Below are 16,984 nucleotides of genomic sequence, written 5' to 3' on the forward strand. Positions count from 1 at the left end.
TGTGTTTAATATTTGTGTTTGTTTTTTGTTTGCCTGAATGTTTTGTCAAATATACTTTAATAAAAAAATGTCACACTGTTATAATAAAATGGTTTCATTTCTTATTGCATAATTGACACGCTTTTCCTCTCCAGTCCTACAGGAGGCGGTATAACATCATAACTGCGAACTGTAAACAACATGCCAGCGCAAGGAAATTCGCGGTTGTCCGTAGCTGCGTTCCGTAGTTACCGGTTATTGTAGGTCAGCCGTATCAGGCGTGAGCTTGAAATGTGAACCCAGAAATGTCATGAAGTGAATCTGAAGAAAGCAAGCAGTGCCTTCATATATGCGGAATCGCTTTGTCTCGATGGCATGAATCACCTCTGTGTGTTAAAGCGCTGTGAGCAGAGGTTTTATTAGGACTGACAGAAGTTGATCCGTCCGTTTTGCCCTACAGAGGCCTGCGCTATTACATATAACAGCAGGATCAATGATCCACGACAAAGTACTTGTTCGGTTTTTATTTTGATCACATTAGAGTTGCAACGATGAGAAAGGACGTGAGGATATTACTTGTCGGCGAACGTAAGTGAATTAATCCAGTTCAATTATTTGAGTGTCAATTACTGGCTGCTGTTGCTGAATTGATCTGCATATCTCTAATTAATCAATGTGCGCTGCTGTTCACTATTATATGCACAATGAACACCTTCCATTCTATATTTTAACATTTTTACAAACATTTTTATTCAGTCATATGAGATACTAAATTGCCAAGTGACAGAATGAAAGATAGTGACCTATAAATAACAGTTATTAAGCTCTGTGTATGTTTTAAATGTTGTCTCAAATTGACTACAGTCATTAAAAACATTCTTAATATACATGCATGTGTATTGTTTGTAAAACAACCGAAATAACTGCAGTTTTTGAACATAATTGACCCGATCAGCAGGCTGATATTACAAATGGGATTGTCATCCTTAATGTATTGTTGTTAGTTACATTCACCCATGTTTATCATGGTTATTTATAACAGTTTCAGGAGCAACACACAGGCCTCCAGACTGACAGAGCTGCCAAAGTTTAGATAGGTCAGCCAAAATAGTACGTGTCCATGTAAACGTACTGCTCACCAATGCCAAACCATCAACTTAAGACCCCCGGCTCAGCCTGTTCATTTAATATTCCTCTTAAGTTATTATTGATATTTGACACTTCAGCATCTTACAAGTGTTAAGATTTAGATGGGAACATAACTTACTGATCACTTAGTGCATTTTTATCTTTGAAAATATCAGAACCACGATTATTGTTATTAACTAAAACTAAAATGTTACTTCAAATAAAATAAATGTTAACTAAAATAAAACTGGTTTTGTTTTAGGGAGTTGACAAGGCAGCGTTTCTCATTTTCATTTGATGTCCTAAAGTCATAAAACTAATAAAAATTATGTAGAAACATTTTTAAAAAGAAAAAATATAATAATGACTAAAACACACAACAGAATTACTAGAACTTTATAATTAAAATCAAAATGGAAAATATAAAAACAAATGTAAATATTAATAAAAGCTATAATAGCTTCTCATTGATATGGAAATAACACTGTACACACAAAAAAAAGCTTATGGACAAGTTCTGATCAAAGATTTTAGTGTACATAAATGTTTACAAAGTTGAAAGTGTTTACTTTTTTTTTTTAGATCATCTTTTTACTGTTAGCTAGTCCATTTTTACGTTGCGTGACATTATATATATATTTTTAAAGTAGTCTTTTAATATGAATTCCTAAATGCTGCGTGGTTGATATTGAAGTGAAACAACTTAAATGTGTGAACCACCCTTTTATAAAGGCACTCAAATCTCGCCTGGCATGTTCCTGTTAATCATTTGGTGCTATTAATAGACCTAGAACACAGTGGTCATTGTAGAATTCTTTTTCTTCACAGCCAAAGTGGGGAAGACCTCCCTGATCATGTCACTTGTCAGTGAGGAATTCCCTGATGAGGTACAGTCATTCATTGAAATGACTCAAATTCAAAAGGAACAATTCAAGTCAGTTTAATACTTGTCCAAATGGCACATGCATTGCATTAGTATTGTGTTTCTCATTTAAAGGTTCCTCTCAGAGCTGAAGAGATCACTATTCCTGCTGATGTCACACCTGAGAGAGTGCCCACTCATATAGTGGACTATTCAGGTACTGATACATGTATCTCTGTATGATGAGACTCATATAGCCTGCATTGCTGTTCTAGTGTCAGAGCCGCAACCCTTTCCTAAAGTGGTTATTCCTTTTGTGTTTTAATCTCTCCTTTCATATTTTTGATCCCACAGAAGCAGAACAGTCAGATGAGCAGCTTTACCAAGAAATATCAAAGGTGGGGATGGATTTAGTCTCTTTGTTTATACAATTTAGTTTGATTTTATGGTTTTATTCACCTCCCTAATGTTTTCTCTCTCTGCACAGGCCAATGTTATATGCATTGTATATTCAGTAAACAACAAGAAATCAATTGAAAAGGTAAGTCTTGTTTCATTGTATGCCAAACACAAAAATGCAACAGCTTTTCTGTAGCTACCGATCAAAATACATGCCTTGCTATATAACTTCTGATAGTTGTTTGTTTGTATAATGTAATTTTACTTGTGCTTCTGCTGTCTCTCATCATATTGGCTTCCTGTAGGTGACGAGTCATTGGATTCCCCTCATCAATGAAAGAACAGATAAGGACAGCAGGTGTGTGGCGTCCTGCCAGGTTCTTGGAGACCTCGGGTCTCTTGAAGTAGTGTTGAGATGTCATGTACAACAAAAATGAGATACAATGTATTTTTGCATAATTATATTTGCATAATCAGGGCTCAATGCTAAGTATTTCTTCTACTGACCCAGTCATCAAGTTTTTACTTGCCCTGACAAATTTTTTACTGGCCCCCGCCACAATTCTCGATTTAAATTTTGATGCTGCAGCAAAAAATGCTAGTCTAACTCTAACTAATATAAATTTTAAACATTATTTGATTCACCTTAAATGTCTTATATAGCCTTTTGTTAATTGTATGACTTTTATTTATTCTGTTTGCACCATGAAGCTGCTGACACGGCGTTAAAAAATAAATGCTTATATATATGTGTGTGTGTGTGTGTGTATATGTGTGTGTGTATATATATATATATATATATATATATATAATACAAACATTATTTAAGACAAGTAAACGGTCAGTAATGAAAGAATAAATAATAAAATAATAATGAAAGAATAAATTACCAGCAATAGCACAATTAAATGCAACAGAGTCATCAGTTATATCGTGAGTGTCTTTCACACTGGCCCTGGGCCATTTGGGCCATTCTTATTGTCGAGCTCTGATAATATAACTATGCAAATATTGATTAAACGTCTGCTAAATAAATAAATGTATATAACTGTTTGACAGGTTGTTAGTGTCAGTTCAGCAAATATCAAAAAACAATAACAATGTTTCCATGTACTCACTGCATAGTATAAACTTTAGTTTTTCATTTATTTTTGACTTTTATTTACTTTGTTCTTGCCATGAAGATAGCCCTTCTGCTTTAAAAAATATAGATTATAAAATTATTTAGATAATTATATAAAAATAATCCATAATCTATGTACTTGTAATGTAATACTTGTATGTTCTCATATGTCCGTTTCCTGAGGAACACCGATGACATTTCTCTAGTGTTTTTAAATAAATTTTTATTTATTTATTTTTTCGTTGTGTCTGAAGCTATTAAATGTTTTAGTGCTATTGTCTTGTCACAGAGTACCATTGATCCTGGTGGGGAATAAATCTGACCTGGTGGAGCACAGCAGCATGGAGACCATCCTGCCCATCATGAACCAGTACTCTGAGATTGAGACTTGTGTGGAGGTGAGAGATGCACTCAGTCAGCACAGTGTGCTTCTGATCTAAATGTAGGTGACTGCGTGCTGTACATGCCTCTCAGAGCTCCAGAGGCTGTGAGACTGAGTGTGTGCAGAGGGGCAGTAGTGTCATGGAGGAGAGGGACATCACCCTTTGGGTCATGTGTCTGTCGCTCATTTAACTAGAGACATTGGTTTCAGTCTAAAAGGAAAGAAAGAGCTCTCATGCAAGTATTTGACTTTGTACAATTATAAAGCAATTATTTGAATGGCTTTGCAATATAAACATAATAAAGTATGTAAATATTTTATTGTGATATTTTATAGGCATGTTCTTGTAGATCAGGCTTAAAATGCCATTCAGTTTTATTCAAAATTTAACATGATCCCTTCTCTTTTAAAGACCCCTGTCTGACAACAAAGTACCAAAACAATTATTAATTTATTTCTAAATAATTCATATTCATTAAAATTATTAAGCCTTTTTTAAATCAAAAGTGTTGATTATATTAAAAGCAGATGAAAAGAAATAGAAATAAGAATGCTGTACTTTTGCTGGATTTTATTTATTTTTTAATATATGGAAGACATACAGTAAATCATGATGTTCTTTTCTGATGAAATGACTTTATTCATTCTTAGTGTTCAGCCAAAAACCTGAAAAATATCTCCGAGTTGTTCTACTATGCCCAGAAAGCTGTTCTACATCCGACAGGACCACTGTACTCTCCAGAAGAGAAAGAGGTAAAATATTACTTTAGTTGGACTCCTGGGCCTGTTAATCCGACCACTTTAAATGACAAAGAACATCATCAAAATATTCAAATGATCAGTGATGTATTTTGTAGTAATGAGTTTCTGTTTATTCTCCAGATGAAGCCTTCTTGCATCAAAGCACTTACTCGCATTTTCAAAATATCAGACCTGGACAATGATGGCATTCTAAACGATAATGAGCTTAATTTCTTCCAGGTGAGAGCAGTTTTCTTCAGCACTTTGTGCTCAAATTGCTGTGGCATTTTAATACTTCCTTAAATGACAGGAGAGGTTGTTTACACAAACTGCACCTTAATGAGAGTGTCATATTTTCTCAAGCAGCTTTGTTGATGATTGTTGATTTTGCCCTGCAGAGAACTTGTTTTAACATACCCCTGGCACCTCAAGCCCTGGAGGACGTGAAGAATGTTGTGCGGAAAAATATGTCGGATGGGGTAAAAGACAATGGCCTCACACTGAAGGGTGAGTTGAGTAAAAAGACAAACGTCACTGGCTTTTTATATCACAGTTATACAGTGATATTTGGCTTCCCATTGCCATCAGATTGTTTAAAAAAAAAAATTTATATAGTGCACAAATGTGAATTTCTCATATTCCTTCATTTATCAGGTTCTGTTGTGTCTGAGATGTGTTCTCTGTTTTCTAGGTTTCCTGTTCCTTCATACACTTTTTATTCAGAGAGGAAGGCATGAGACCACATGGACTGTGCTCAGGAGGTTTGGTTATGATGATGACCTGGAGCTGACCCAAGAATACCTGTTTCCACTGTGAGTCCCACCCCAGAGCCAGTACTTCAACTTTACATGGATCATGTCACATCAAGTAGCTCATCTCTGGTTGGATCACATGTTTTGTAGATCTGTTGCGCTGTCCTGTTTTGCAAAGAAACACACCAATTCAAATTGTGGTTTTCTAATTGCTTCAGAAGAATTTCTAACCTCTATTTGTTTTTCTAGCTTAAAAATACCTCCAGACTGCACCACAGAGCTGAACCACAACGCCTACCTCTTCCTCCAGAGTGTCTTTGATAAGCATGACAATGTGAGCTCAGCCAAGTACCATTGAGTTTCCCAAACTTCAGTCAGAGCATGAATTAAGATGATTGAACCTGCTGTATTAATAACCAACTGGCTTTTTGTTTATTTTCATAATGCAAGGGTGTGTTTTACGACACCTCCTTGTAGAAGGACATGTCAGGGGCCATTCACAGGCATTTTTAAAAGGTGGCTTAAGTAAAAATAGCAAGACACGATGCAAAAATGAAAGATAACCATTTAGGAAGAACTACAAAAATTGTTCATGAACACAAGAACTGACTGCCAAGAATGCCCTATTGAATGAATCTATACTTTTTTTCTCTCGCCCCAAATTGTTTGTGTATTAGGATCGAGACTGTGCCCTTTCTCCAGATGAGCTGAAGGATTTGTTCAAGGTCTTTCCCTACATGCCCTGGGGTCCTGATGTCAACAACACAGTCTGCACCAATGAGCAGGGCTGGATCACTTACCAAGGCTACCTTTCTCAGTGGACGTGAGTGCCGCCTTCATCCTACAGTACTTGAAAGTGGAAATAGATGGAAACCATGAACTTTTTGATATTTGTGTTCGTTCGTTTGAATGAATGACTTAAACATGACTTATTTCCATCTCAGGCTAACAACATACCTAGATGTGCAGCGATGTTTAGAGTACCTGGGTTATCTTGGTTACTCTATTATACAAGAACAGGAGTCACAGGCAGCCGCTTTCACAAGTAAGAGTGTTTTAGTATATATCTTGATTCATTCATTCATATTTAAGGCTGATTTAGAAATCATTAATGTGTCCTTTCTTGTGCAGTCACAAGGAATAAGCGCATCGACCTGCAGAAGAAACAGACCCAGCGCAGTGTTTTCCGCTGTAATGTCCTAGGGGTGCGAGGCAGCGGTAAAAGTGGCTTTCTGCAGGCTTTCCTTGGCAGGAACCTTGCGGTGAGTCCAAATGCCTCACAGGAGCATCTAGTGTTTTGACTTTGACTGAATTGGACTCTCTCCTTTTTCATATTGCAGCGTCAGAAGAGGATAAGAGAAGACCGCAAGTCTTACTATGCCATCAGCACCACTTATGTTTATGGACAAGAGAAATATCTGCTTGTAAGTCGAAGTTCTGTTGCTTTGTCCACTTCATGTCTGGCCAGTGCTGATTGTTTTTCTCTCTCTTTCTCAGCTGCACGAGGTGCTGCCGGACTTTGAGTTCCTTTCTGAGGCTGATCTGGCTTGTGATGTTGTTTGCTTGGTGTATGACATCAGTAACCCGGGTTCTTTTGAATATTGCGCTAAAGTGTACAAGGTCAGCATATTTATATATTATTTTTTATATATATATATTAGTATATTTATTGGCAAGACTTAAGTCAGTTTGATACTAGCTTGGAGCTCTAGTTTAGCATGTAGCATATTTCCTCGGCTACTTGTCCTGGTTATGCAATTATTTGTTCTTTATTAAATGTCACATTGATAAGAAAAAGTAATTATTATAATTCTGCTTTATTAAGCTAATTGTCTTAGCTATATTCAAATGTGCGGGGTAGGAAAGATTTTTGAATGTTTTTGAAAGAAGTCTCTTATGCTCACCAAAGCTGCATTTCTTTGATCAAAAATACAGAAAAACAGTAATGCTGTGAAATGTTATTACAATTGAAAATAACTGTTTTCTATTTTAATACATTTTAAAAATGTTATTTATTGCTGTGATACAAAGTTGAAATTTCAGCATCATTACTCCAGTCTTCAGTGTCACATGATCCTTCAGAAATCATCCTAATATACTTATTTGCTGCTCAAGAAACATTAAACATAAAACATTCTTATGAATGTTGAAAACCATTGTGCTGCCTAATATTTCTGTGATAAATTAATTTTTTTCTTTGAATAGAACGTTAAAAAAAACAGCATTTATTTGAAAAATAACATTTTCGTTTGCTTGTTTGTCAATTTATTGTGAATCAGTTAAAGCTCAATGGGTCAAAAGTCACTAATGAACAGAAAAAAATTGTGGTTTTGTTTGGGTTCTTTTTAAGCTCAATAAAAACACAAAAAATAACTCCACTTATGTGCTGTTACACTGGTTGTGGGTTTTACATTATCATGTTTTTTTACAGAAACACTTCTTGGACAGCAAGACACCCTGTGTGATTATTGCTGCCAAGTCAGACCTGCATGAAGCCCGTCAGTACTACAGTCTGTCCCCGCTGGATTTCTGTCGGAAACACAAGCTTCACCCGCCACAGCTGTTCACCTGCAACACAGACGAAGCACCCAGCAAAGACATCTATACCAAACTCACCACTATGGCCATGTATCCGTGAGTATACAGCTCCTTCTTCAACCTGACCCATCTGCCCCACTGTCTGCTTCTCCTGTTAGATCATGATTGGCTCCTCTGACTCTCCCTCTTTTGTTTGCCTATCAGCTTATTGTCTCCTTTTGTGCTTTAAAAGCTGTTAGGAATCATAGTAGCTGCTAGCTACAGTATGTTTTTAATGCAGTATCTTGAAAAGCTGCTCTTTCATTGGTTCGGTTTCAGAGACATTCAAGTATCATTTGTGCTGTGGTCTTTTAATATAGTGCATATAAATTTTTGGTTTCATTTGTTCTGTAGTGGCTGGTGGTAAGCTTTGCGCCAGTTCTATCCTAAGGCTGTGTATGAGAACTTTAGTTTAAATAGTAACTGATTTTGACAATAAAAAATTGCATTATTTTTACGGAAAAGGGTGTATGTGTGAAAACGCCTGCTAATGGTCTGGACCAATTTATACAGTACACAGTACTAGTTAGCTTAATTTTTGGCAATCTATTCTTAGGAAGCAACTTTAATTTGAATTTTCTTTTCTTTTCTTCAATAAAACGTTCCAAGTTTGCCTTGTTTTTTTTTTGTTTTTTTTTGTAGGGCTGCACAGTTTGGCCCAAAGCTTTAATTTACATATCAATACAACAACAACAATAATAACAATAATAATAATTTTACAGTACGTCTGTAAAAGTACATCTGTAAAATTACCATACCGATGTTTATGGCTGTTTGAATCTCTTGTTTTTAAATGTTAAACCAATGAGCTTTTATTTTGGTGGAAAACTGCAGGGAGCCCTTAAAGGGATGGTTCACCTTCATTTACTCACCCTCAGGTTGATCCAAACCTGTGAACACAAATTAACATATTTTGAAGAATGTGGCTTACCAAACAGTCACTGGTCCCTTTGACTTCCAAAGTGTTTTTTTTTTCTTAGGGTGTACTCACACTAGGCGTTTTGAACCCCAAAGCCCGGTTCGTTGGACTAGTGTGAGCGTTCCGTGCCGCGCTTGGGCGCGGTTCGTTTAGCTGTCCCTGGCCCGGTTGGAAGAGGTGGGTCAGGGCACGGTTCGGTTGGGCTCAGGCGCAGTACGCATGCAGTGTGAGCGCTAACCGCGCCAGAGCACGGAAAACAGATACTGTTTTGTGCGCGCTAATGTCATCATTACGACCGCAAACATATTCTATTACTACTACTACACTACACTTTTCAGTTAATTTAATTCAATCAAGTATATTTAGGTTTATAATGGCTCTGGTTCTCACCTTATTGATGAACAGGAAATGTAGTTTGCGAGTAAAGCTGCAAATTATTTAATTAACGTCAGCTGCCTCCGTAATAATTCTCTGACACATACAAGTGAAAATCAATGCACAACATAAATTATAAATTAATTATTATTAATTATTCAGCAGAATATTAGCGAAAGGGGTTTTCTCCGTTATCTCGTACATGATGTAAGCGTGCTCCGGCCCGGAAAGTTTAGTGCAAGTGTGAGTGCAGGCCAGCGGGGGAGTGGGGAGGGGGGATAATCGCGCTCGCTTCAAGGCAACTGTGCCTAGTGTGAGTACACCCTTACTATGGAAGTCAGTGGGGACCAGCAACTGTTTGGCAATTTTCATTTTGGGCGAACTGTTCCTTTAAACTACTTATTTGTTGACATCAGCTGATTTATAAGCGCTTCTCATGACCAGTTTGGGAAGATCGTTGATTCTCAAATGCACATTGTAAGCAACCAAAAACTCAGAACATGCAGAGATTGTGATGAGCAGCATTTACTGTGAACTGAGCTGCTATGAGACATTGAAAACAACAGATCACAAGCTGCTTGCGAGTAAAAGAGCAAAGTGGCATGTTTCACATTGAAACACGCAGCACAATTAATTAAATTAGTGATTTGATAATTGCATAAAACCATATCGCGATTTAGATTTTACTTGGATTAATCGTGCAGCCCTATTCAAGCTTTTTGCTTGAGTTTTTGCTAGGTTGTAGGAATCGTTACTTTTACGTGTTTCACTTGTGATGTTTCAAGGCTTACCAGCGTACTTTATTTTCCCGTTCTTTCCTTTTGCGTAACGTGTCTGTAGATAGCCGATTTTTCCCACAATCCTCTCCTCAACAGCAATAGAAAAGTTTTTTTTCATATATTACATTTGCTGTGCTTACCTCCCTGCACTCCTCCATCTCCAAGCCCAAGAGAAACAACTTTGGGATCCAGCTCTCCTGGAACTGTCATATGATACTGACTCTTCCTGTCTGTGTGTTTCTGCAGCCACGCCAAGTTACGCTGCATGTGCAGCTGCAACAGGTGCACCTATTGCATCTGTCACAACCTCCTGAACTCTGAGCTGGTGCGCTCGGTAAAGGCCAAACTCTACAGTGCTGTTCTGAACAGGTCTCTGAGTATAGCCCTAGAGATGGGGATCATTTTTGAAAAATACTAGAAACAAATGATTTTAGTTACATTTGGTTCTGTTAACTGTTGTTGAATACCTGAATTCCTCTGCCAATGCTGAAAGACACTAAACAAACAAAAAAAAAGACTCTTATGAATGATTCTTTTGAATAATTCAGTCAAGAAGACTGGCTTAAATTGGCTAAACTCATTCAGTCAGTTAGAGTGGTTCTTCACTAAACTATATATATTTTTTAATCCAAACATTGTGTTCGTTATTGTTTACTTAAGGCTTGTTAGACCTTGTCAGTGTAATTAGTCATTATTCATATGACGACCTATATTTAAAGATAAGGATCATGTGACACTGAAGACTGGAGTAATGGATGCTGAAAATTCAGATTTAGGAATAAATTCAAAATAAAATAAAAAATATATTATAATAGAAAACTGTTGTTTTTGTGAGGCTGGATGATGCTTCCTCAAAAGTAGAATCATGTAGTGGAATCGGTATCAAAATCATTAAATTCCTTTTGATTTCCATCTCTAGTTCAATATATTTTTGTCCTTTTGTGTTTAAGCATACTCTCATTCAGACTCATGTAGCATTTCTTAGAAGAATTGTTTATTTAATACCTTCAAATGGATATGTTTGTTCTCAAACATGCCATAAACATTAAAAGCATAATATGTTTATAAAGGTATCCTTTGGATTTTAGACGGAATAAGACAGATTTGCGTTTGTCCTCATGTTGTTGTGATTTGTAGTGAGTTTTTTTTTTGTAGTGAGTTGAAGTGGATATGCAAGCAGTAAATCTGCACTAATGCACTCATCCTTGCTCCAGTCACAAATGTGGCCGCATGGTTCATATGAACGCTTCCTTTTTGGTTGCATATCTTCCCGAGTCTTATTTTAATACTGAGCAGTTGATCTCTTAGATTTGGTAGATCTTCTAATCTTTCTTACTGCTTATAAAATATAACGCCAGAAGAATGCACAGGTGTAAGTTGAATGATTTCCTTTTTCTTATTCACATAGAAAAGAATAAGTGACCAATAATGTTAATGCAGACTTTTATTTTATATCACATTTTCTTTAAAGCCTTTCTTACACCCCTTGGTTTTTCATCTCATTCTCATGGTGCACGTAATTTTGTTAAACTAATATATATATACATATATATATGTATGTATCTCTTTTTTTTTAAATCTATCTATTGAATTTAATCTTGTGAATTTTTGTTCTGTCCCTCCGTAGGTGTTCCTTTTCAATTGTTTGGCTCGCCCTTTTCGTCTTTGCTTTGCATCTCTTTACATCATGTTAGCAGTCTCCCCGTCTGTTCCTCCCTCTCTAACCATCTCCTGTTTCTCAGCAATAGTTTAGAAAGCTTCCTCAGGACTAACTGGTCATATGCAGTGATGTGACATCTAAACAGCTTAGTTTATTTTGGATTGTGTCTGTATTTGAATGACTAACACGTCTAACCTGTTGCTGCTAGTGTAGTGTTTCATCTAAAACAAAAGCTTCTCTTCCCATTATTGTTTGGTACTTTGATGGATAGTATTTCATGTTTTGTTCTTGTCTATGTAATTTAGCCAACCATTTTATAGTCAGTCTGCTGTTTAAGAAGTGTATAATCTTAATATTCAGGTTGTTAATTATAGCAAAATGTAAAATATATGAAATATTAAGTATTTATTTAAAAAAAATTAATAACAAATTTGCTTGATATACTTTAAAACCACTAACCAGTTGTTTTATATGAAGAAAAAGCAATCTGAATTCACTTTTTTCCCGTTGACAAAGCTGCTATTTCTCATTAAAGCAGCACTATGTAACTTTTTCTGTGTTCAAAATTTGCTAAATGTATATAATGAGCGAGTACATCATGAATTCATCTTCCAAACCGCGTTTTTGTCTTATCCCGAATCACTACGGTACACTTATAATAAGTACTTATATTTGGACTATTGTAGCCTGGTCGGGTCGTCACCGCTGCGGAGTAACACATAACTGCGTGAATCGCCATAGACATAAACTTAGAGAAGTAGCTCCGGTTGGAATGTTCTTCCGCGGGATGTGTGCAGTTCTGTTTATTAACCGCTAGAGCACCAAAAGTTACATAGTGCTGCTTTAATAAGCTGGTGTGTACGAGTGTGTATGTTTACAGCATGTGGTGAGCAGTGGGGTACATTGGGGTGGTCCTGTCGGGTGTGCGGTTGTTGAACTGCCATGCTGTGTGCACATATGTGCATAAGGTTGAGACCTTTTATACAAGATGTGGGCACGTTTCTATTGGCTGATGAGGAGTCCAGCCTCACCCATCAGGTTCATGCAGTCAGCTTTGTAGAGGACTCAGTCTACATGGAGTCTGTCAACCCGTTTGTGCCCGTGTGTAACAGGTAAAGGCCCAGCTTACTGGAGTACAAGGTGCCACAATTTAAATGGGGATTTTAAGTTCAAAGAAGGATTCTCCTTGACTGGTTTTCATTGAGGTGGTTTAATGAAATAAATTCTTCTTTACGTTTATTTTTCTCACCACATCCTTAAGGTGTCTGCAAACGTCTGTTACCTAATCTGAGCTGTGGCAATTGCTCAATATGAACTTATTTCTTGCTTTGTGAATGCCACCTTTGTTGCTTTGGGCTTTTTTTCAGCTGCGTATTTTCATAGATTTCACACACGCACAAAAACTTTGCTCCGATAAACCTTTGAAGTTTTGTCTCAGCCTCGAGTTTGGATGTGCGAGGTTGAGCTTTTTGAAGCCAATTAAACCCTCTGGATTTGTGTTGGGTGGGTTTAGTTTCACTAGAGACCTCCTCTTTATCATCTGGTGTGCTTTTAAATATGTTCAGCCCCTGAAAACATTAGCTGGCTCTCTCATGCTTTCCCATACTGCCTCTTTCCCCATTTCAGCAGCTTCTCTCTCGGTGTATATCATGGGATGTCCAATAGGCAAAACAAAATATATTTTTACTAAGTATTTTTTTTTACTAAGTAAACTATTATATGCTCAAATAATTGTCTGTCAGGGTAAATTTCATAATACCTATCCAGGTCACATTTCACCCCAAATCCCCCTCCAAAAAATAAATAATACCCATATAAAATAATAATCTTGTATAATCTACTTGTAGCCTATTTACTTCAATTTGAAGGATTTTTGTTTAGTTAAATGCATTTTGCCTGTGAAGAAAAAAATAATCAATATTACGTTTTTTTTTTTGAAAGCAGTGAAACATACTTTAGTTTTAACAATGCATCATTATTGATAGTTGCATATTTGTAATGTATCATTATTGATTATTACATCATTAATGAATTTTTTACTCTACTGTAATTTGTTTTTGCATTATGAAAATGAGAATTGATGTATTTAGACATTTTGTTGTTTGTAATCTCACAAACCTTATGAGCACCCTCATTTGTTTTATTAACAAACGTCCCCTTTTTCCTCTCACTTTTGCTCTTTTACAGACACGTGACCCAAGCTGACCTGAAAAACTCAACGTTTTGGCTGAGGGCGAGCGTCGGTGCCACCGTGTTTGCTGTTCTTGGCTTCGCCATGTACAAAGCTCTCCTGAAGCAGCGGTGATCAGTGCATCCGTCATGTTACAGCGACCCTGGCCCTCTGAGAAACTACAAAACCCATGATCCCTCATTCCATCCTTATTTCATTTAGGAGAGAAGATTCCTAGTAATAGTTACATTTTGTATATTTAAAACTGCCTTTCCCGAACCAAGTGTTATAGGAACTCGCCTCATCAGCCGTGTGGTGGAACAGGACATCTACAGTAATCACGTCCTCTGCTGTTCCGACATGAGGTTTTTATTTATGCACACTGATGTTTTCCTCGGGTCAGTATTAATTGGTGTGACCTATTTTGAAAAGAGACAGCAGAGCTTGAGGGTTTACTGATGGGTGACTGAACACTATGTTTATATCTGTATGTATATATATATTACTGGACACTCTTAAGATTGTCTCTAGTTAGTGAACAAACTATATTTAAACTGTATCACATAGAGATACTCTTGTGCTTGTTAGAGAAGCACTGAAACAAAGCCATTTCTCACAAGTAAAGGTCATTTTACTCTTGGCACATCTCAGCTATGTTAATTTATTAGCTTTATCTCTGTCTTTTTGGCATTGCTTGAAACATGCATATAACTATGGATTCTTTTATGCAATATTTGGTTTTTATTTTAGTAAGTTATGTTTGTTTTTCTTTTCTTTTCTACCCATTATGCACAGGAAAAAACATTTTTATGTTCAGTAATGAGATGGCGCAAATCGGTTTATTCCAAACCAGACTAATAAGGACCTGCTTGCTACATTATAAAGACTATATGAATTCTTCCCAGCTAACAATCATGTAGAGACAACGTCATGTTTGTTCTAATGTTTCAGATCTTATGCATATGTAACTTTCAATGCAGTTTCCCTGTTCAAAATCACGGGATTGTTGCACCTGTGGGTTTTCAGACATTTACAATAAATAATGGTGTGAATAAATCTGTCTTGTTGTGTTTGTTTCCGAGAAACTGTGCCTACTTGAGTATTTCTTCATAGGGTTTTTTTGTGTGTGTGTGTGTCCATCTTTTGCAGTCTTTGCAATAATGGGAAATCAATTGAGCATAAATTAAATAAAACAGAACTGCAAAGCAAATTAAAAAGAACCTCCCACATATTTTGGCATTTGACTAAGAACAGCATCTCTTTATTATACAAAGATCAGAAGTGAGGATGTGACAGTTTCAGGGGGAAGTCATGATGTTGATTTATGTTTATGGTGAAGTGTGAACACTTTCAGCGTACAAGGAGCATGAGCATGTCGACTGGAGTAGTGCCGGCTCCGCTCTGCCAGGGCTTTCTGAAGAAACGGAAAGACAAAATGGTATGAACATAATGTACATATTGCTAGTGTTTCATGTCTGTTATTTGCAGGAATCATTTCAGTTTTAGACAGAGTCAAAAATAGTTGCTGCTGGATACTTAAAATACTTGATTTTAAAAGTAGTTGTTGCAGAATACTTTGTTCTCCCATTTTATTGCAGAATTTATACAATTATTACATGATATATACACCTAAGGAAATCTCTTTGCTCAGTGGTTCAATGTATTTTCCTCAGAGGCTTCGGTGGGTGACTTACTGGTTCAGGCTTTACAATACAACTCTCTTTTTCTACACTAAAAAACACGGGAGTGCTGTAAGTATTCAAGTGTTTGATTTAATTTTGGACTTCTGATGTCAGACTTTGCTTGAAGATATTACTGTATTTTTGTGCAATGTGTTTAAGATTTAAAAAATGGTGGCCCATCTGTTGAGGACCATTGCTTTAAATTAAAAATACAATTGAATGTTATTTTGCCAAAGGCTCTTGTTGCTATGATTATTAATCCACTGTTTCTCTTGAACTCCAACAGTTAGACCTCAGGGGCCAGTATTACATATATGAGGTAAAGTCGGTTTGTAATGTTATCTGAGTTTCATTGTCTGGATGCTGGTAAACTGGTCATTAGAAGGCCAAATAAGTGCTTCTCATGCTAACTACATGTACTCTTCACATGGCTTAACAGGTTCAGTCTGTGCGGGAGGTCAGCAGATCGGAGAACAATCGCTATCTGTTTGAGATCACAATGAAAAATGGGAAGAAGAAAATGCTGGCGAGTTTTCACGTTGATCAAGAGAGTGTCTGTAATCTGTGTTTGAGGATGTGGTCTCCCAATAATCATTTGTGAACAATGTTACTTTGTTGAGACCAAGGCAGGACTGTTATAGTTTCAAAAAGGAACATGGATTGCACTTATTGTGACTGAAAGAATTATGAATGCTCTCTTTATGCCCCTTTTGCCCATAAACATCTGTGAACTTTGTACTACCAGGCTGCAGATACAGCTGATGTCAGGCAGGAGTGGATGGAGCAGCTGTGGAAAGCGATGCTGCTGAATGGCCCAGACAGATCTGGATCTCTCACCGATGGGTACCACTGCTCTTTATGACACTTCTCGTCAGTGGTTGTTTTTGTATGAGATTTATAATGCTCTGAATGTGTTTTGTGTGTTATTGAGATTAGGGAGCTGGTGCCAGATAACAACCCTGAAATTCGGTCTAGCCGGTGTGAAGAATCAAATAATGAGACCAGCAGCACTTCAGTGAACAGCATTGATCAAGAGTCATTCGAGTCCTTCGCTGGTACGTCCCACATTTGGGATGCGACTTTCTCCAGTTCTACCTCTCGTTGACTTTTAATTATTTTCTGTAATACCATTAACAGAACTGTCAGTCTTAAAGGGGTCATATGATGTTGCTAAAAATAACATTATTTTGTGTATTTGGTGTAATGAAATGTGTTTATGCGGTTTAAGGTTAAAAAAACATATTATTTTCCACATACTGTACATTATTGTTTCTCCTCTATGCCCCGCCTTTTTGAAACGCGTCGATTTTTACAAAGCTCATCAGTCTGAAAAAGTGAGGTGTGCTCTGATTGGCCAGCTATCCAGAGCGTTGTGATTGGCCGAATACCTCAAGCATGTGACGGAAATGTTACGCCCCTTACCATATTGTGATGATGCCCTGTCAGGCCGGAGCGA

General features: G+C 36.9%; 2 protein-coding genes across 5 annotated transcripts in view; both read left to right on the top strand.

Moving 5' to 3' along the window:
• Positions 1 to 207: 207 nt before the first annotated feature.
• On the top strand, positions 208 to 14,892 carry rhot1a (ras homolog family member T1a). Of its 4 annotated transcripts, XM_016539585.1 has the most exons (21): positions 208 to 567; positions 1,936 to 1,994; positions 2,105 to 2,186; positions 2,324 to 2,367; positions 2,457 to 2,510; positions 2,674 to 2,726; positions 3,781 to 3,889; positions 4,525 to 4,626; positions 4,756 to 4,854; positions 5,013 to 5,121; positions 5,306 to 5,426; positions 5,616 to 5,700; positions 6,044 to 6,189; positions 6,311 to 6,411; positions 6,498 to 6,628; positions 6,707 to 6,790; positions 6,864 to 6,986; positions 7,798 to 8,000; positions 10,263 to 10,385; positions 12,645 to 12,788; positions 13,864 to 14,892. In XM_016539585.1, the coding sequence occupies exons 1-21, from the start codon at positions 531 to 533 to the stop codon at positions 13,979 to 13,981; spliced, it is 2,127 nt and encodes a 708-aa protein (XP_016395071.1). In that variant the 5' UTR covers positions 208 to 530; the 3' UTR covers positions 13,982 to 14,892. The 4 variants fall into 4 exon arrangements, with proteins under 4 accessions (XP_016395071.1, XP_016395072.1, XP_016395073.1 ...); XM_016539586.1 differs by lacking the exon at positions 12,645 to 12,788; XM_016539587.1 differs by lacking the exons at positions 12,645 to 12,788; positions 13,864 to 14,892 and adding an exon at positions 11,644 to 12,000.
• Positions 14,893 to 15,212: 320 nt separating this feature from the next.
• Positions 15,213 to 16,984, top strand: part of LOC107729166 (uncharacterized) — a 4,402-nt gene continuing 2,630 nt past the window's right edge. The window contains exons 1-6 of the mRNA XM_016539563.1: positions 15,213 to 15,284; positions 15,520 to 15,597; positions 15,815 to 15,847; positions 15,968 to 16,054; positions 16,274 to 16,371; positions 16,465 to 16,583. Coding sequence (XP_016395049.1) covers positions 15,213 to 15,284; positions 15,520 to 15,597; positions 15,815 to 15,847; positions 15,968 to 16,054; positions 16,274 to 16,371; positions 16,465 to 16,583 — 487 coding nt within the window. The remainder of the gene's footprint in view (positions 15,285 to 15,519; positions 15,598 to 15,814; positions 15,848 to 15,967; positions 16,055 to 16,273; positions 16,372 to 16,464; positions 16,584 to 16,984) is intronic.

The sequence above is a fragment of the Sinocyclocheilus rhinocerous genome, unplaced genomic scaffold (assembly GCF_001515625.1).
Source record: "Sinocyclocheilus rhinocerous isolate Xijiao unplaced genomic scaffold, SAMN03320098_v1.1 scaffold1029, whole genome shotgun sequence".
Classification (NCBI taxonomy): domain Eukaryota; kingdom Metazoa; phylum Chordata; class Actinopteri; order Cypriniformes; family Cyprinidae; genus Sinocyclocheilus; species Sinocyclocheilus rhinocerous.